Source organism: Oryzias latipes, chromosome 2, assembly GCF_053564925.1.
Source record: "Oryzias latipes strain Hd-rR chromosome 2, Olatipes_Hd-rR_3.1".
Lineage (NCBI taxonomy): Eukaryota > Metazoa > Chordata > Actinopteri > Beloniformes > Adrianichthyidae > Oryzias > Oryzias latipes.
Window position 1 is genome coordinate 18685345 of NC_136238.1, and position 21317 is coordinate 18706661.

Consider the following 21317-nt stretch of genomic DNA (forward strand, 5'->3'; position numbering starts at 1 on the left):
AAAACCCTGCAGCTCCTGTTGTTTGTCCTGATACTCTGGATTAAATGGATCTTTAGAGATTTTCACATTGTTTGAAAAACAGCAAAAATCCAGAAATACTTGACTTTCAGTCTAAATCCAAACATGAGTGCTTTTCTACAGCGAGAAAGTTTAATTTGCTTGAGTTCGTTTGACGTTGACTTTGAACATTCAAGCATAAAAATGTTGTCATATTGTCTAAATTCTCGATTCAAGGTCAATTTCTTCTGTTCGAGCTAGTTCCAACATATCCTTGATTTCCTCTTTCAGAGTCTGCAGGAAAATTTGGAGCTCTGGACATGACATTAAAAAAAATAATAATTGCAAACAAAATGCAAATAAATTGCTAATTTGTGTGCACCAGATACTAACTCGTGCAAAAATACCAATTCATGTGCACAAAATGAAAAAAACGTTAATTTGTATGCAAAGAATCCTAATATGTTTGCACACAAAAAAAACAAATGCACCAAAATGCAAATAAAAAGATTTTTGCACACACAACGGTCATTTGTGTGCACAAAATACTAATTTGAAGGGGGATTTTCTTTTTAATGTCATATCCAGGGCTCCGCAGCTCTGTAGAAAACAGCTGTTCATCTCTGCGACTGCAGTACTACAGATCAACCAGCAGAGGGAGCCTCTCATTCCTGAAGCAGAATATAGAGGAGGAGGTGTGCGGCACCTTATAAAACTTTAAATACTCACTTAAGAGGAGTTCTTCTTATGCTGCTGTAGAACCTAAATATCCGGGCATGAGTGAAGAGGGTCCATGGACAGACTGTTGCGCCGTTAGCCGTGATGTAATGGGCGGTCCTGGCTGCGCGTGAAGCACAGCAGGCCATCGATCACACCCATTGATCCTCACGGAGCTGCGGGCCGGCACATGTTAGATAAGCAGCTGTTGATCTGGGTTCTGGCGGAGAAGCAGCTGCAGGAGAGGCGCGCAGGAGTCCAGCAGGTAGGAGGAGGGTTTGGCGCTCCTCTTTGCAAATCTGAATGTGGGGCTTTTGGTGCAAAAAACTGTTTTATGTTGTGCTTGTTGTGTTTGCAAGTTTTTACAAAAACAAATCTCTCTATGTTATAAAAATGTGTTTTTCTTGCAAAATCTTCTGATTATGTCAAGATAATCAACTTCATAAATGAACTATAACAGATTTGGTGCAATTTTTCAAGATTATTTTGACAAATATTTTCTCTGGACATGGATTTTTAGTCGGATAGCGAAACTAAACTGCTGTTGCAGTAATTTTTATTTTAGGAATTGTCTCTACATTTTCATGTGATGTTTATTTGTACATGTACATGTTTATATGTGAGGAGGTGCAGTGCAGCAGGAGTTAATGAAAGGAATGTTGGGAAAAAGGAGGAAGGAGGTTTTCCCTTCATCCCCCTCCTTTCCGTCTCCTTACTTCAGCTTCTCTAAGGACAGCTTCGGGGGTCACCTCAAAGATGCCGGGGTCTCTTGCCAGTTTTCCCAGCTTGCCACGGGGCATGACCATGCCTGCGCTGCTCAGCTCGCTGCCTCGAGGGGTCAACCCTCCCAGTCTACCCAGAGGTATCACCATGCTCAATCTTCCCAGTCTGCCAAGAGGGGTCACCATACCCAGTCTGTCCAGGGGAGTCACGTTGTCCAGGGTCATCGCCATGCCGACCGTGCCCCAGGCTCCTCGCCGGCTGCTGCAGGACTGCTGCTCCGTGTTCGACCATCAGACAGCTTCAGGTAATGGTGAGAATTTGGGCGTCCCAACCAAACAGAATCATGTTGGTGTTCTCAGTGCCACATTTGGTACAACCCAAAGACAGCAGTGATTTAACTGAGACGAACTAAAGACGATTATTCTTATAGCTTTGACAGCCTCTTTCATCCCATCTCTGTTCTGATAATCGTCCAGGATGGGATCAAAGAGCAACCATCTAATCAGAAATCTTTGGTTTTCCGTTCTTACCCACCTTCCCTGGTTCTTCTCGGTAAAGGACTAAATCTCTCCCATTAATTAGGGGTTAGGATTCTTAATTCTGCGCTCAGGATGAGTGCCAGAGACTGTGTTGTAATTGCAGAGACTCTTATTCCACTTCTTCCCCTGAGAACAATCAAAAGCCAACCTACATAAAGACCCACTCAGATGAATATTGTGGTTTTTGGTGTTTTTTTTAACGTGTTCTTATGGGATGTTTCTAACGATGGAGGACATTTATAAAGAAATTTAGCTTAAAACTGCATTTCTGAGTATTTATTTATTCCAACCATTGTGAACCAGGAGCAGATGAAAAATAGAGGTTGCAAAAGATTGTGTTTATGATGTAGAAAATACACTGAGGGGCCCACATCTTGCTCCAGGCTTTCACAGCTCTGTTCTGATGAATGAAAGACTTGGGGTATCTACTAATTCTGGGCAAGTACAAACCGCAATTATTAAAAATTATTCTTCTCCAAGATTATTTCTCAAACAGTTGGCCCTTCCTTTTTTTTTAAACGGTACCCATACGTCGCTACTAAATCCGAGTCCCTGATTGGTCGAAGTTTTGAGGATTTCGCACGTTTTTGTATGTAAAGCCTCAAAAGAGACTTTAAAAATTGCACAGCGGTGCAGGGATACGAAGGTTTGAACACTAAAGCCTGAAACACACGTGCAGCGTTTAGATAGACTTTTTATTGTCCAACTCAGAGGTATGTTTCTAAAGAAATTCTGCAACTCTGCAGAAAGTTTGTCCTAAGAAATGACACAGGTTTTGGATTTTGTCTAAAAACGGCATCATCATAATCAAAAGACCACTGGGAATGCATTTAGAAATAGATCAAAATGATGACTTGGGGGGAATTTATTTGCAAAAATTCTGTGCAGACTTAAAAACAAGTTATCAAAATTTTTGATTATGCCAACATATTGCCAAAATGTCAATCTTATAGTTCAAAAAACACCTCACACAGATATTACCCGTCTTGAGCCAAATACAAACGACCATCCATCGATGCCAACACAACCAATCATTTTGATTTAATGTTGTTTGGTTATGGTTTTATATGTCACAAACTGATCAAACAATGAAAAAAGTATTTTTTTTGGGTGAAAAACAAGAAATTACTCAAATAGAAAATTGATTTATTTACATTTTGTAAACCAAGATTATTGAGATTTTAATAAATGTGTTAATTAACTGCACAGGATCTCTGCTTGGTGCGATAAACAGTTTAAAAAAGCTGGGATCAGTTAGACTGTAAGTGAAAAAAAGATCACATTTTTCTGGCAGCATTAGCGGTAAAAAACCTTTTTTCCGTTAAAGAATAGACCATCCAGCATTCCAGGTCTGCAGATTTCTGATATATTTTCTGTTTTTTTTTCTTTTTTTTTCTTTTTTTCTCTGGGATGATGAATAAATCCAGAGCAGATTATGGGGCGCTGAGCTGCTGCACATGGCCTGGATCACACTCACACACAAGGATCTTGCAGCTTTCAGACTCAGCCACAACATTGAGACGTCAGTCCATCCCGTTTCAATGTTACAAAAAAATAAATAGATAAAAAGGTGCAACCTTAGGTTTAAAGAAAAACAAAACAGCTAAAAAACAATCCGTTGTGATGTAAAAGGAGCAAATCTAATCAGAGGTGAGCCTGTAAAAAGAAGGAGAAGAGGGCGGGGCCATGTCAGGATTAAACAGAGATGCGTGCATGTGTATGATGGACATGGACATGTGGATGTGAGCTGCAAAAGTCGTCCTTATGTATGGTAAGATGATGTTTTATCCTTTATTTGTTTTACATGTCATAGCTGTACCAAAAGGAGAATAAGTTGTTAGCAGGTAAAATGTTACAAGAAAACATTTGTCCTCTATTTTGAATGATTATCAGAGGAGATATGAGGATTTGTGGGACTTAACTGTTACTGCTTGTTGTTTTTACAAAAAAATGTGAGTGTATGTAGCAAAAATTTTAACCATTTTGAGTCAACTCACAGAGCATTATTGAGTAGTAGCTTGCTAAATGATTGGAAAATGTCGCTCTGTTAGGTCTGTGATCTCCAAACAACTGAGTATCTTCAATTTTCCAAATAACCATCCATGTATTAGTTATTTAATAAGTAAAAAAAACACCTTTGATTCTGGTTTTGCATAGTGATTTCAATTGCACACATCTTGTAATATAGAATCTTTTAATGCTGGTTTTACCTGAAAATAATCACATAAAAATGTTTGAAAAGAAATGCAAAGAAATTTGATCAGTTGAAATTGCTTGGAGTGTAACAAGTTGATAAATGAAGTTAAAGTTTCAGAAGAATAATTTGTGAAATTTGGAAGTCTCCACAAAATAAGAGCTGAGGAAGTTTGAGCTACGGAGTTTCAAAGTAAGGCTTTGAGGAAAACCTACAAGCATTAGCGAGTAAAGGATGCAAAAAGGTCAACCAGATAATGCGTCCCAAAAAACTGCGCTGAGAGGAAAGGATAGATGAAAAATGGTCAAACCTTAGAGAAGAACTTGGAAAAGGGAAAATGCTTGTGACAAAATCGTTTTGTTTTATTTTTTTAGTCGAAGTTTTGATTTTAAAAAGTCATTTAAAATGTTGCTGGTTGATGGACTGGTCAGAAAAATTATTTTAGTGCACGGACAATAGTAAAAACTAAAACAATTCTACAACGGGCACTGTTCTGGCCTACACTGTGGTAATCATTGACTGTATAGAACAGGGGTCGGGAACCTATGGCTCGCGAGCCATATATGGCTCTTTTGATGGTCACATGTGGCTTGCAGACAAATCTTTAATTATAGTTTTTTTTTTTCATTAGACCAGTCCTTCTCGGGCGCGATGCGATGCCAGAGGCGCGCAGTAGTAGCAGTGCTTAGAGAGAGAAATCTGCGCCAGCGCTATCAGTTACTATTATCTATTATTTCACAGAGTTTGTACCAGCTGGAAACCTGTGAATTGCCGTGCCTAAAACTGCGCGCTCCCGTCTCTGAGAAAGAGCGCACAGATGCGGGGACGGGATGTGTGAGGGAGAAATCAGAGGGTGGGGCTGAGGTGTTGTGGGGACAGGCAGCAGGTGAATCGCGCAGGGATTGTAAAAACGTAAAACCCGCTTCCCGTCACTCACTGCAGCGTGTGAGTGTGTGTTTGGCTCCCCGTCTGCATGTGATCAGTCTGTCTCACATCTACAGAACATTCAGACCTACGATGACGTTTGAAGTCTCAACGCCTGCATGAAGCAGAAACTCACCACGTATCAACCAGACTAGACCATCAGCAAAACTACCACGAGAAATACTCATCATTTATTAGCAACAGAATAACAATGTTATTAAAAAGAATCCACAGACTTATTGTACTTTAAAAATGTTGAAATTAAATCAAATGCACACATTCATTTGTATATTTAGTTTTAAACAAATTGTCGCGGACTGAGTTGGATGGCTGTTGGGCCGCGTTAAAAGTTCTGGAGTTCATTGAACGCGTCAAGCAGAGATCTGATTGGCCCTCAGTTCTGTCGCTCAGCCTGTTGTTAGGTAGTTTGGACCAATGGGGTTCAGCTATGGGCCGAATAAGGGAAATGGGAGGGCTGGAGAGGGGAGCAGGGGAATATAAAGTTTGGAGAAGCGCTCTCGTGTCGGCGGGAGAGATTCAGGAGTTGCTGAATTAATTGAACGGCGTTTGTTGCGGTCTGCAGTAATCGGAATAAAGAACTTTAAAAGAGGTTAAGTCTCCGTGCCTCAGTGTGGGGAAGGGACACTACATTATTGTATGGCTCTTTCGAAATTACATTTCAAAATATGTGGTATTTATGGCTCTCTTGGCCAAAAAGGTTCCCGACCCCTGGTATAGAAGAACTGGACTGAGTGACCCCTCCCACCTTGTGTTCCGCACAGGAAGTATCCGCTGGCTCCAAGAAGGAAAAATCCCATAGACGTCTACTGAGAAATAAACAGCTATTATCATTCTTTTGGTCAGAATAACCATTCATGTTACCTTTTCTTAACATGTTATTGAAAATCCTCGTTTTTTTCTTCTTAAATACAAGTTATTCAACTGACCAATCAGATGCCTGAATAAAAGTAGATGGTCTTACATCAGATGTTCGAAGCGTTTGATTGACAGATTTCACATAGCCTGCTTTCAGTGGAAAGGGGTTTGGACTTCCAACAAGCTCACTCCTGATTGGTGAAAGTGGTTGCTACAGAAATGCTGGCTCAGACCGACTCGGACCAATCACTGATTACAGAGGATTTCTGGTTCCAGCGCGGCGGTGTTACTGTTACCAACTTCAGTTGGAGCTGTTGCTAAGGTCATCCACTGAGAGGTTCAGGGAATCATAATCAAGAGACTGTTAAACTGGTTCCTCAAAGGAGGAGGAGGAGATAAAGGGTGTTTTTTAACTGTCTTTTAATGCTGTGTATGAGAGCAGCCGATGAGCCTAAAATGTTCTTTTAGATAATAAAAATGTATTGATCCGTCCATCCAGCCACATTTCTCTGAATCAATCAGCCGATAACACAAAGTTCCATGTCAGACGCCCTATTTCCCTCCCTCCCCCACTTACACACACATATCAGTTAAATATATGGCCTCAATAATGACCACAACATTGATAGTAAGAATCTAAATACCATGCTTGCAATAGAAAAATATAACAATATTAAAAATATAAGATACTTAGGGAAATGCTGTGTAAAAACTGTGGATTAAGGAAACACTGGAGGTAAAAATATGAATAATGATTACAGTGAGACCTACAAAGAAACAACACAATCATGTACATAAATACACACATACGTATACAGTTATGTAGATACAATCATAATCATAAAGAATAAATTCCAACTATTTCATCCATCCATCCATCTTCAGAACCTGCGGAACCCTTCATGTTCAGGTTGCTGGAGCCTATCCCAGCAGCTATGAAACATGTTTTTGGATTGTGGGGAGAAAACCTGGAGTAGACCCACACATACACAAGAAAAACTCCTAAACTACAGGAATGTCCCACCATGATTTGAACACTCCACCACGGTCCCTAAATTCCAACTATTAAATCGTAAGTAAAATACATCAGGAATTATAAATGTGCAGTTGAAAATACAACCTAAAGAAACATTTTCTTTGTTAAAATGAAATAAAAATTTGGAAAGACCAAACCAGCATCTTCCCAATGACTCTTTAAGCTCTTTTGACTAAAGAACACACAATATGAGGACATTATGCAACAAGCTGCAGCAGGATTAACCTTTAAGGCAGTTCTAAAGCTGCTGCTGCCCCTGCTTTGTTCACTGAATTATTACTTGCCCATGTGTCACTGGGAGGTCTCCTTAGTTGATTGCAACGATGGACTTGATAGAAGATGTTGACGTGTTACCTAATCCTAACTTTACTGTTTCACTATTGGATGTGGTAGTCAGGTGGAGGGCATTGATGATGTCCAGAAACCTTCATCATGCTTGGGATGGTCCTCACAAATGTAGAAAGACCAACAGTTGTGTGTGTGTGTGTGTGTGAGATGTTAAACAGTGCAGCGTCTCTTGTGGCTTTAAATCCCTCAAACAACAACATTGGAGGGGGAAGAAAAAAAGCAGTGAGGAAATTTCAAGAAAAACTCAACAGATGCAACACTGCCCTCTTCAGGCCGCAAGGTTTTACACGCTTTATGCTCTTCATTTGCTGGCACATTCCCAAATTTCTTAGATTTAGATAGTAAAAAACATGTTTGTTTGAGAGAATGATTGACGTTTTTCAGCAGAAATTTCTGTTGTAAACTAAAACTTGTAAAAAAAAGAAAAAAAACAAAAAAAAACACTTGACTAAAGATCATTCATTGACCAGGGCAAAGCACAGAGAGAAACAAAAGTGGAAGTCATGCTTGAGGTCACTGTTTCAAATCTGTTTCAAACTTGATATTTCGCTGACAAATTTGGAACTTTTCCTTGCTACTTTAGCACGGCAGAGGCATGCTGCAAGACAGTAACTGAGGAGATGACGGCTAAGAAAACACGCTGATAAGAGTTTATGACATCTAGATTGCCGGGAAAACAGTGTGAGATCACGTTAAAAGTTGTTTTAATGAGCCTGCATTCATCCGACCACATTTCACTGAGTTTCTGTGTGTTATCGTCATGGTTGCTGCCTTCCTTATCTGTTTTTTCCCAAAATGCTCTGCTGCGTTGTCCGTTTTGGTCCAGTTGTCCCGCTCCAAACATTGAGGTTATCCAGACTGAGGAAACACAGAGCAAACCAAAGCTCAGTCTGATTGGAAACCAACCGAGACCACCTCGAAAGATGGATCAGAGAGCGGTTCTTGGTCCCGGACCAGGGTCCACTTGAAAAATTTGTTTCGGGAAGCAAACTCTGGTTTTACTTTGGAGCGAACCGAATGTGTCCAGTCCGAAAAACAAAACTCCTGTTGAGAGAAAACTCACCAATTTCAATAAGTTTTATAATTTACATTAGCATCATTGTTTCTTAAAGGGCCTTATTTATCTATACAATTAGTAAACTGTGTTTTAAACTAAAATCACATTGCTGAAGACATCTGCATTCAAGCGAAGCTGAAAAATGAAGTCTTTTTCCCTGTGCAGGTCTTTGTGGTTGCTGCTGGGCGTTGCGTCCTCGCTACAAGCGGCTAGTTGACAACATTTTCCCAGAAGACCCCGAGGTAAAAGCTCCTGTAACCCTTGTGCTATCCTAGGCACTTTAACATTAGGAGTTGGGTCATCTAGACCCACTAGACAGTGCTCTGAACCTTTTTTCTTCAATGATTTGTGATCTTCACTGGTGTCCATAAATTACATGAAATCTTTCCACCTTTATCCACCTTTGTCATGGTAGGGAGAACACGTCAATGTAAGGGTGGGGTCATCTAAGATAGCACAAGGGTTAAAAGTCATGTGACTTTGCTCACAATTTTCTACAGAAACGAAGGAAGAGCTAGCTATATGGAAGTGTCAGCTGAACCCACTGCAGTGACGTTTTTCACTTGTTTGAACAGGATGGGCTGGTTAAGGCAAATATGGAGAAGCTAACCTTCTTCGCTCTATCTGCTCCGGAAAAACTGGACCGAATTGCTGCATATCTGTCTGAACGTCTGACCAGAGAACTGAACCGCCACCGCTACGGGTCAGACTTAGAAGTCCAGAAGAGCCTAAAACGGTGTCGGCAAACCGCAGCTAATGATGCGTCGACTGTGTTTTCAGATATGTCAGCATAGCCATGGAGGCAATGGAGCAGCTGCTGCTCGCCTGTCACTGCCAGAGCATCAACCTGCTGGTGGAGAGCTTCCTAAGTACGCTGCGTCTGCTGCTGGAAGCCGACAAGCCACACCTCCACATCCTCGCCACCAACTCAGTATGTTAACTCGCACAAGGTCAAAGCTTAAAAAAAACTTAATGCTTCTCAATCTCAGGGAGAGCTCATTTCCAAAGTAGTGCAGGGCTATTCAGTGCACTGGATTTTAATGCAATTTAGACACATTCTCACTACTTTCTTTTATTTTTTAAACTCCATGTATGACGTCACCCATTTTCCAAAGTAAAAACCTGAAAAATATCAACATTTTATCAGGGCAATTTATGAATCCATTGTGTTCTGATGATGAGAACTTGGATGGATGCATCTCTTTTACATGGCAAATTGTACAAACCTAATGCATGGTGATCTATAGTTTTCTGTTTTTGTTTTGTTTTTTTTAACCGGGAGTTCTGGAAAATTTCCGGGGCACTCGATTTTGAAATTGTAGACCATGAAAGGATGGCAAACACCCTGTATAGTCATCTGGCCGGGGGAGTATTGTGTGAATTCTAACCATATTAAGGTTTTATAGGTCGGGGCGGCTGGTCAACCTGGGATCAGAGGATCGCAGGTTCAGTTCTCACCCATGAGTCAAAATTGAGAAAGACACTAAACCCCACATTGGTCCTGGTGGTTATAGGTCGGCGCCAGTGTAAGGCAGCAGTGTATGAATGGGTGAATGCGACTGTGACTGTAGAGCTCTTTGAGCCTTAAAGGAAGGTAGAAAAGCACTATGAGTATACGCCATTTACCACTTGTGACATAACATAGTGTGGCAACACTGCTTTAGTCAAACATGCAACCCAAGAATCCATTTTTAATGCCGCATTTCCTCTTCTGAAAGATTTACAGCATAAGTACATTTACCATGACCATCGCAGGGATTATCAGTGCATTTAGAACGGCAGGATTAACCACGGCTTCAGCATGTTATTCACATCCATCTCTCCTGCTTTTTAGCATCTTCAATACAGTAGTATTTTGTATATTTCTTCAAATGTTATATTTCTTCCTGGCAACAGGGGTTTAAAATGTTTAAAAGTTGTTTGCCAACTGAAACAGTGAGGATGCCGTTCGTAAGATGAATAAAGTTGTCGATTTTACGTTTTTGTTGTCAAATCAAAGTGAAAATGAAAGTTAAAACTGACCTAAATTTGATTATTTTTTATGTAGTTTTTGAAGTTTGCCAATATTGAAGAGGACACACCTTCATACCATCGCAGCTACGACTTCTTCGTGTCTCGCTTCAGTGAGATGTGTCACTCTGACCACCACGACCCCAACACCAAACTCAAGTCAGTCCCCAGCTGTTTTCACAAACCACTGCGATGTTTGCTCTCCTTTAAACCCATTTTTTTTATATCAACTCACCTGAAGTTGAGGGTTTCATAGAACAATGTTTCTACATTGTTGCAACAAAATTAAATCTTTAACATCGTTAAAATTGTATGCGTCCAGGATCCGTGTGTCTGGGATTCGTGGCCTGCAAGGCGTGGTCAGAAAAACGGTGGACGACGAGCTTCAGGCTAACATCTGGGAGCCCCGTCACATGGAACAGATCGTCCCCGCCCTGCTGGTCAACCTGCAGCCGCATGGCAACAGCAGCAGGTAACAGCAGGCACAATTCAACCTAAAGCATAAAGCAAAAAGCAGAAAATTTGATTGCTGCGTTTGTGTGCAGCAGTTCTCCTGCAGAGCAGACGGAGGTTTGTTTCAGAGAGCTGCTTGGCCGAGCCGCGTATGGACACATCAACAACGCCATCAGGCCCGTGCTCATGTAAGACTCAACAGTGGATAAGATAAGGCTTAAATCTAGAATACCTCTTGTGCTGGTAAAACAGTGCAGCACAGAGGGCCCTGCAGAGACGCACGTAGTGAAAAAATTATGTAAAACTGTTGCTTTCAGGCACCTTGACAGCCACAGTCTGTGGGAAGGACGAGGATTCGCTGTTCGCTGTTTTCAAATAATAATGTACTCTATTCAGGTTAGTATTACGGCACATATTACATGGAAAACAGCAGTTATGTCACGCTATGGTAAGCCATGGAGGGTTAAGGACATTAAGTACAGATATTAGTGAAGAAATATTGTTTGAATGAGACAATAGAGGTTGAAGAAATTATATTGCTGAAGTTGCTGAAAGGAATACTCTTGATTTATGTTGAACAGCATAATTAATTTTACTTCCTGGTTTCATATAAGCCTTTAAATCCTCCAAATGGCTATAGATAGATAGATAGATAGATAGATAGATAGATAGATAGATAGATAGATAGATAGATAGATAGATAGATAGATAGATAGATAGATAGATAGATAGATAGATAGATAGATAGATAGATAGATAGATAGATAGATAGATAGATAGATAGATAGATAGATAGATAGATAGATAGATAGATAGATAGATAGATAGATAGATAGATAGATAGATAGATAGATAGATAGATAGATAGATAGATTTATTTATTCCAGACTCATAGTCCAATCAATAAAAAGGAGTACACAGACCCCGCTATATTGTAAGATTGCAATGGAAAACCGATGAGCTCTAATGTTAGTTTACTGCTGACACGTCAAAGTACTTATGAGCAAACACACTCCATCACTAACCTATCACTGGGTTAACCCTTGACTTACTGCAACCAAGTGTGTGTAAAGTTGGTTAAGTTAGTATCTTCCTTTCACACATGATGCACATAGAAGCAAAATGCCACTGCAATCCTGTTTCACATTTGATAAATCCTGATGCATGTGCCGTGTCGTAATCGCCAAAAAGAAGCGTTTTTAAATATTCATGAAAAGCGAATGAGCGAAATACATTGGACATATTATTTAGCTATTTTAAGAGACTCAAACCCCAATGTGTTGGCTTTGTAAATACAGTAGGGTTTGGGTCATGCTGTCGAACTTTAGTAGGCGACTCAAGTCAGGCCATCAGAGCTGTAATCTGAAAACTTTGTAGTTTCAAAGTACATTTTTACAATGTATTCAAAGTAACAAAAGTATGCGATGGTTTTGAAATTGGCCAGCTGTCTTGAATCACCTCATGTTGGTAAAGCATGCATGTGCTGTTGCTTTTACACTAGGTTTTTTTAACTAAAGCCTTAGTCCCAACTGCCCTTATGGGTGAATACGGGCTGTTTGCGGGTGAAATAATGGCCAAATCTGTATGGGGTCTAGACAAAATATCATGGTCGTTGAAGCAAAAATGTTCATGGATTCAACACGCAAGGGGTAAAGTAATAGTCAAGAAGGAGAGATGCGTGTGAACCATGCAGACTTTTCTTCTTTTTTTTTTTTTTTACCCCCCACCCCAAAATTTGAGAGCTGCACAAGTGCATAGTTTGTGTGGGCATCCTGCGGGCCGTTATGCATCACATGCCCACCCCACATATGCAGCATTTGAACATGACAAGGAACCAGTAATTGCACATTACTAATTACTAAAGTGTGATGTAAGGGCATCACACACTTACCACACCCACAACAATGGTACGTTCAATTTTCATGACATCCCTTAACCCCTTACATTGCGTTCCGGTCAAATTTGACCCATTTTCACACTTAAAAATTGGTCAATTATGACCCAAACACAACAACAGGGTTAAGGTGGCCGCACTACTCTCTATGACCCAAAGACATGTAGCACCGGTATGGGCCAACCCCCCCAAATGAATGCATGTGACTAAGGCTTTAGATGTGTCAGTGGGCATGAACATTTGTAGGATTTAGTCAAAAACATTACAAACTCAGTAACTTAACTGATTGTGGTCAGTCCCAGCACTCCCACCTGGTGATCCAGCAGCTGCTGGGTCACCTCGACGCCAACAGCAGAAGTCCAGCCTCAGTTCGGGCGGGGATCGTGGAGGTTCTGTCTGAAGCCGCTGTCATAGAAGCGGCTGGATCTGTGGGTCAGTCCGATGAACAATGCAGAATCTGCTGTGTGCGTGTTTTCTGGTACGCTGCAGCTGTGTGTCCTCCTGCAGGTCCCACTGTGCTAGAAGTGTTTAACACCTTACTGCGGCAGCTCAGGCAGAGCGTCGATTACCAGCTGACGGGTTACTACGACAACGCTAGGAAACACAAAACCACCTCACCCGAGGAGAAGATGTTGCAGGACGCCGTCATCAAAACCATTGGTGAGGCCTGTCATCTGTTTTTGAAGACGTCCCTTTGGTTTCTCCTCACTATCAAAATACGCTGATCTTTTGGTTTACAGGATCCTTTGCCAACACACTTCCTGTTTACCAGAGGTCAGAGGTCATGCTCTTCATCATGGGAAGGATTCCCGTTCCTGGCATTTACCCTGCTCTAGGGTCACCCAATGCAGGGTACTGCCCACTCCTGCTCACATGATGTAAACAGGCAGCAGTGAAGAATTGTTCTTAGTAAATGATTTTTTTTTTTGTCTCAGGTTTGAAGGCAGCAGGATGATTCAGGTGATGCTGCTCAAGTCTCTCCTCCAGGTGGGAAGCCTTTATTGACCTCTTAAGGCTGTGTCGTTCTCCAGGTCTTTCACATTCAAGCAAAGGACACGTGGTTATGACCTGATATCTCCACCCCTAAGGTTTCTGAGCCTTACGAGAGCAACAATCTGCTGACGGCGCTGCCCTCCTCCTTCCTTGAGCCTCTGCTGTCTTTCACTCTGATGGAGGATCCTGAAATCCGTCTGCTGGTTTTGTCCATCCTTACCTCACTCATCGACCGCCGCCACAATGCCTGCAGGCTCATCTCAACCAGGTTGCTTTTCTTAGGGCAGTTTGGTCAAAAGACTGTGATGTGATAGGTTGAAACCATTTGATAAAATACAGCTGACCTCGATAGCTGTGCGTCCACAGTGCAGCATTCGAGGTGTCAGCTCTGGAACTGAAGGAGGATGAATGCTCTCGACAGGATAACCTGTTCATAAGGAAGGTGAGTGCATGTTATCTCCTGATGAGGCACTGAGTCTTAGGCTTTACTCTGGCTTTGTGTGATAATGGGCAGTACTTGTGTTGATGCAGCACGCTCAGCGCCTCTACAGACACGTCTTTCTAGCCTCTAAGGAGGAGAGCAGTGGACACAACCACTACCGAGCGCTCTTCACCCTGTTGGGCGTTCTCGGTGTGGAGCTGGCCAACGAGGAGGTGCTGGTGGATCTAATTCGACTGGTTCTGGCTATGCAGGTGAGTGGAGTTTTACAGGTAATTGTAACCTCCATCCATACATACACTTTCTCCAGCTCCTCTGGGGGGACCCTGAGGTGTTGTCAGACCAGTCGAGAGACGTAGTGTCCTGGGTCTCCCTCTGGGCCTCTGCCTCTCAAAGTGGAGGATCAGCAGTTTTTTTCTGATCAAAAACAATGGAATCAGAATTAGTGGTGCTGACCCCTCTTCCCAGCCGCTTCACACTTGGCTGCAAACTGCCCCAATGCACGCTGAAAGCCATGAAGACAACAGGACAACATCATCTGCAAAGATTAGAGAATAAATCCTGTGGTCCTCAAACCAGACCCCCTTCAGCCCCTGACTGTTCCCATAAATTTGTTCCATAGAGAATAAACAGAACCAGTAATAAAGGCACCCCTGCCAGAGACTAACATGCATCAGGAACAGGTACGACTCACTGCCGTCTATGTGAACCAAGCTCCTGCTCTGGTCATACAAAAACTGGACAGCCCTAAGGCTCAAGGATCAGACCCAATTTTCCCAAAGCACACTCCACAGAACACTGCTGGGTACGCGGTGTAACGCTTTCTCCAAATCCACAACACACATATTTACTGGATGAGCAAACTCCCATGAACCCTCTAGCACCTTATGCAGTAATTGTGTTCAATGACCAGTTCCAAAACGGCACCGTTGTTCCTGGATCTAAGATTCAACTGTTGGCCAAACTCTCCTCTCCAGTACCCTGGAATAAACTTTCCCAGGAAGGCTGAGAAGTGATTCCCTGATAGTTAGATCACAACCTCTGGTCACTCAGGTTTTTGAGAAGGGGAACCACCACTCCAGTCTGCCAGTCCAGTGGTACTGTCTCCAATTGCGATGTGAAGTTGCTGGGACATGTCAACCGAGATTGTCTCACTGCATCCAACCCTGGCGCCTAGCCACAGAGAAACTCCTCAACTATCTTGGGGACTTCAGCTTGATTAATGGACAGCCCCACCCCAGTGTCCCCAGCCTCTGGCCCCTCAACAGAAGGCAGGTCAGCAGGATTGAGGAGATCTTTTTATTTCCCAACTTTGTTTATTGAAAATTTTCAAAAAGACATTCCATGGCAAAACATTTACAACTATGAAAACAATGAAAACAATTCAAAGAATGTCACCGCCCCCCCCCCAAACCCCTTCAACCATTTTCCCCTCCCATTCTATCCAACCCTCATCCCATCTGCATAATCCAGCCAGCCCTCCCATCTTCCCTTCCCAACACCCTCCCTCCTTTCCTTGGCCAAAAAAACAAAAAATAAAAAAATAAAATAGGATAACACCAAAAAATTAATAAAAATAATTGATTGAGGAGATCTTTAAAGTATTTTTTCCAGCGCCCGACAATGTCTCCAGTCAAAGTCAACAGCTTTGCACCAAAATTGGTGCCAGCACAAAACGACTTTTCCATTGTATGGTTACGGATGGTTTGCCAGAATCTCTTTGAGGTTGACCAATAGTCATTCTTCACAGCTTAACTGAACTCATCACAGGGTAAAGTTTTTGCCTCCACAGCAAGCAGAGATGCAGGTTGTTTAACTGTCATGCTCTCAGCTGCATCTGGAGTCTAGGAGCTTACTTAAAGTTTCCACCACTGAGATTGGGAATTTGCCACGCGACAGGCACCAGAGACCTTGAACAGCAGCAGAGACTACAGAGGTGGAGAACAGGGTTTACTCAGACTCAATGTCCCCAGTCTCCACCGAGAACTCTTTGAAGTTCTCTTGGATGTGGGAGTTAAGGACTTACCTGATGGAGGGCTTAGCCACATGTTGCTAGCAGACCCTCACAGTATGTTTGGGTCTGCCAAGTCTTTGCTTATTAATCGTGGACAGCTCTGTCCCTCTCTTCAAGACGCACAGCTATAGGTTCCCTAAATTACTACAAAATCAACATTGACCTCTTGCCCAGGGTGTTCTTGTGTCAGGTTCACTGGTTGACACCCTTGTGTTTGAAGGTAGTGTTTGTTAAGGACAAACAATGAAGAGCACACAAGTTCAGCAACAGAACACCGATCAGGTTCAGATCAAGAAGGCCATGCCCTCATGGGCTATGGTCCTAATTACAGCCCCTGCCTGAAGTTGAAGGAACATCCCATCATCACGCTGGGCTCCGTCCACCAAGGGCTTGCCTGCAAACCCCAACCCCTGGCCTGACTCCAGAGTGGGGCCCCACTGAAGCCAATCTGGGCTATTTGTTCTCATAAAAGAATTCTGAACCACACTTGGTCTGGCTCATCTACTAGGTCCTGTCTGCCATGGGAGACCTTACCAGGGGCGTTACCCCCAACAGCTTATCTACTGATATCAGTCGAGCTCTCAAACCCTTCCACCACTTTAAGTTGACGGTTCATAACATTTTTAAAATTAGTAAATTTGTATTTCATATTGATTGTCTAGGAACTGGCGCTGTCCAGTCAGGAAAATTTGTCAGTGTTCAACCGCTGCGGCATTCATGCCGTCTGCTCCGCCTCCCTCAACTTGCTGTCACAGCTCGGGCCACCTCCAGCGCTCCGCCAGCATGTCGCAGAGGTGAGCAGACAGGTTTGTGAGACAGAGGAACATAGTGTGTGCCACACTGTAAAGGGTGTCTTTGTCGTTTATGTGCAGGTCACAGAAACTCGTCAGAAGGAGGCTCCATACCTGCTGCCTGACCACATTTTGTGTGAAAAACCCAGGTAACAAGAACAACATGGTGAAGAAAGATCTGCACAGATTTCAGAGTAAAAGTTAGCATAAGCCCAGAATTCAGACAGCATGGATGCAAAAACTAAATTGCATCAATCTGTGCACACTTTTTGTATATATCACAGCTGATTGTTCTCCCATATTGAGTAGATATTATGTGTTTTTTTGTTAAAATTAAAGACACAACAAACATATAAAAGAAGTAAAACATTCTTACAAAACAGGATGTGCCTAAAAGTAACAGTTATCATAAAACATCTATTAGCTGTCAAAGTAGATTTGCACATATGTAACTCTGAAGTGTGTTTAAAGTGTGTGTTTGTGTGCGAGTCAGGATTCCAGAAAAAGAGCTGAAGATGGATGAAGCTATTCTCTTTAAAGCCTCCAAAATCTGCGAGGCTCTGGCAGGAAGCAGCTATAGCACTCATTCTGAACGTATCAACATGCCATACACGCCTGAGCTGACAGGTAGTTATGGTTAATCAATAGTGGGCCCAGGATGCATCCTAGTGGAACTCCAGTGAAAAGATAAATGATTCTAGTTGAATAGTTGGTCTCACAACTTTGTGTTTTAGATGAGGATCGTCTGTCCAGGAGGAAGAGTATTGTCGATGCCGTGTCTTTGCAGATGGACATGGAGTTAAACTGTTGTGCTGATGCTCCACAGGTGCTTGTCTCCCCACTAAAACGTTAACCGTTCTGTCAATCTGTTCACATTTTCACTCTTCTATCCTCAATCTGCAGAAACCTCAGAGTGAGCAGATCACCTTTGAGACACTAAAGAGTGCCGTTGGTATGAAAGTCTAATCCAAGTTCCATCTGCATATTTTCACGTTGTTGTTGTGTTTGTATTTATACACATTTCCTACCTTTTTAGATGATAGAGGGATTGCAGAAGAGGAGGAAAGGAAAAGGATGCAGTTGGTGGAGAAGTTTCAGACTGCACCTTTTGAGGAAATAGCCGCTCATTGTGGGGCCAGGGTGAGGACTGAACCCCAACCAGGAGTTTTCTTTTTCCATAAAGTGTTGAAACACCAGATTTAGTCGTTTTCAATGATTCAGTAAAAGTAAAAGTACTTTAACATAGAACTAAGAGTTCTAGAGTGATGATAATAGGAAGCTCCAGTACATTTATGTACATTCAAGAACTTTTCATTTATCATGACGCCCACCTCAGCTCTTCAAATGCGTTCACACCACCCCTGCAAGACGCGTTCAAATGACCACTTTCAATGAAAAGTCTACGGAAACGCCCATATGTTAGTGCTGTCATCAATTTGGACCGTTGTTTTATATTTGGGAACAACAATAATTATAGAGTAAAAATACGATTAACATGATTACAAATAAATTTGTCTGTAAGGGGGGGGGGGCAGATATCAGACAGACATCGTTGCCGGATTGGGCAGTTTTTGCTGAAATTGGGCTGTTTTTTCACCCAATCTGGCAACACTGTAGACACCGCACGCGCATGAGTTAACTCGAGCTCTTTACTGTATGTGTTAAAGAGACAAATATTGATCTCATCACGCTTGTATTGGTACTTCACCTTGGTATCGAAACTACTTATACTAAGATCAATCCGCCCACCCCTAGAAGAAGCCCCTCCCTGCTTGTCCAGTGTGAACACCATATGCTGAAGACATATTCAAAAATGCACTTTTACGTCACATGCCCGCCGCATTGTAGCAGAAGTTGATCCAGATCAAGCATTATCCAAATATTTCTGACTGATTATTGTGTTTTCTCTGCAGACATCACAGCTTCAGTCTAAACTAAATCGAGTCTTCGAACTGATCATCCGTCCTCCTCCGTCTCCATCTGGACTTTCTCCTCCTCGCTCCGTACCCATCTATGAAATGAAGTTTCCAGACCTCTGTGTGTATTAGCCAAACATTCCACTTCAACATGGAGTTTAATTCAGAAGAGCAAATGTGTAGATGTTATGAGATGTTTGTTTCTCAGTGACACATCTGTTGTTTTTTCGTGAAGAATTAAGTTAATTAAGTTCACGCTCCTTCAGTGTGATCGAAACATTTGTGGTTGAAGGTTTTGAATTTATTTCCAACAATGAAACAGCAGTTGTGCATTTATTAGTTTAAAACGCTTACATTTATAAGAAAAAAAGTCTTAAATGTATGACCAAAAAAAAAAAAAAAAAAGTTGTCTGTTTATCTGAGCTGTGCTTAAAGATGAAAGATGTGGATCGTTTTGTGAAGCTTTATTTTGGTATTAGGTTTCAAAAACCATAAAGTTCTGAACTTTTTGACCACTCAAAATCAAATCATTGTTAGTGTAGCAGACTTTACGGACAGCCCCACCCCAATGTCCCCATGTGTAAAATAAGGAGCTCAGCGAACCGTTTGGGTGTAGAGGACCTTTATTCTGCCCTTTTCATTCACATACACAGAAGTTTCTTTATCCCCTTACGTCATGTAACTGTCATGCGCCGGGGTTCACATCCTATCTTATAATAAACAAAGACTTACTCAAACACAGTTGTTTTTTTACATTTCTTATTTCCATGTTATTACCCAACTTCCCTTCAACTTCTCACATAAATGTCATCTCAAAAGCCATAAACTGGAAGCCAATTCCTGCAGTGTGTGCTTTTGCTTTTTTTTAAATCAAGTTAATGATTTTGTTTTTTTACCCTAAAGTGATGATATTAAAATTTTGTTTTTAACTATTTTGTCACTGTGATTTAGAGCTCTCTCTCTCTCTTTGGCACAACACCTTGACACCCAAACTGGGGTTGACCCGTTCAGGTGCTGCAGGTTTTTGGGTTGCATCTTAAGAGGAGCGCAGGTTTGTCTTGCAGTTCCCTTGAGGCTCATACAAACACTCCAAGGGAGAGACGTCCGAAAAATGGAACGTACCATTGTTGTACGGTGCTCTTATGCCACACTTCACTCATTAGTAAGGGGCAAAAACTGGTCCCCTTATTGTCCACGCGCACAGAGTGTGCATGTGATCAGTGTCCATAGGATGCCAACACAAACTACTAGGGATGGCCCGTTTGACATGACGCTTCGGCGCGCATTTCACCTTCATGAAGCAGAGTGTTTCACCACAATGTTTCGGGGCGTGTGTCAACTAGCTCAGATCACGTGGTGGATGACGTAGGACGCGCCAAATGCATCGTTTGGTCGAACCACGCTTCAGATGTCACTTGTGTTTTGTACAGTTGGGCGTGCTATTCTCTAGAAATGCGAAATGAATCCTGAACGTTTCCCGACCAGTTCCATTGTTTCCCCTGTATTGGAATCAGCGTCAGTTCATTGCACTTTACCATGGCTCCTGGTAAAAAACGTACTGTGGCTCAGGATCGTTTCAACTCGATTTCTCGGAATAAAACAATACACTATGAACATTGTGTATAAAAAAATACTTCAATGAATCAATAATGGCGAGCTAAATTTGTATCGGTAGAGATAGCTCAGTGGAACAGAGCATCTAGAGGTCCTGAATTCAAGATCAGTGTTTTACAATGGTTTTTACATTTTTTTTTTTGCTTTGCGTTTATTCTCTTCATGTGATGTGTATTTGCTGTGTCAAGCACCTCTCAAGGAAAATGTCACATGTGGTGTTGTTTTACGTTGTTTTTTTTTTTCAAATCATCATTAACAACATTGTTTTGTTTTACGTTTTTTCATCATCATTTCGACATTGACGTGCTACAAGGAGCTCAGTTGAAGCTTAAGATATACGTCCAGTCTGGCCCCAGATGCCGCTGTTCTGTGTGGTTTCAAAGCCCTGAATGGGTGGTTCATTTCTCCGGCACAATTACATGAACCCCAAGGGAAGCTTCATGGGGCTTCTATTCCCATCCTTACAAACTACGCTCAGATTGTTTCTAACAGACTGCACCGCAAGTTCGTGCATGTGAAATAAATAAATACCTGTACCACATGTCTGTGTCTCTCCTGCACTCTGGTAGTCATCTGTTTCGGGTTTGGATTTGGAAAATGAGGGACAAGGTGTGACTGCTGTCCAGTGACGATAAGCGACACAATCGAGTAAACCCAGGTCATGAATATAAGGTTAGTAGATACAGAACCTGCAATAACAGGTTCTGTGATTGCAGATGAGAGACAGGTGAGTAATGAATGAGTGGTATCAGCTGGGGAACATCCTGGTATTGAGGGCAAGG

General features: G+C 42.0%; 1 protein-coding gene across 5 annotated transcripts; it reads left to right on the forward strand.

The window, feature by feature from the left end:
• Positions 1–839: 839 nt before the first annotated feature.
• On the forward strand, positions 840–19658 carry LOC101166452 (protein EFR3 homolog B-like). Of its 5 annotated transcripts, none has more exons than XM_011482955.4 (23): positions 840–979; positions 1446–1741; positions 8577–8653; positions 8987–9114; positions 9192–9342; positions 10459–10580; positions 10744–10893; positions 10967–11062; positions 11192–11270; positions 13065–13200; positions 13276–13428; positions 13509–13620; positions 13704–13755; positions 13857–14029; positions 14128–14203; positions 14293–14454; positions 16877–17008; positions 17087–17154; positions 17499–17632; positions 17740–17831; positions 17909–17957; positions 18042–18145; positions 18919–19658. In XM_011482955.4, the coding sequence occupies exons 2-23, from the start codon at positions 1471–1473 to the stop codon at positions 19051–19053; spliced, it is 2652 nt and encodes an 883-aa protein (XP_011481257.1). In that variant the 5' UTR covers positions 840–979; positions 1446–1470; the 3' UTR covers positions 19054–19658. The 5 variants fall into 5 exon arrangements, with proteins under 5 accessions (XP_011481257.1, XP_020563615.1, XP_078799488.1 ...); XM_020707956.3 differs by having other exon boundaries at positions 844–979; positions 1436–1741; XM_078943362.1 differs by having other exon boundaries at positions 844–979; positions 1436–1741; positions 10970–11062.
• The last annotated feature ends 1659 nt before the right edge of the window (positions 19659–21317 follow it).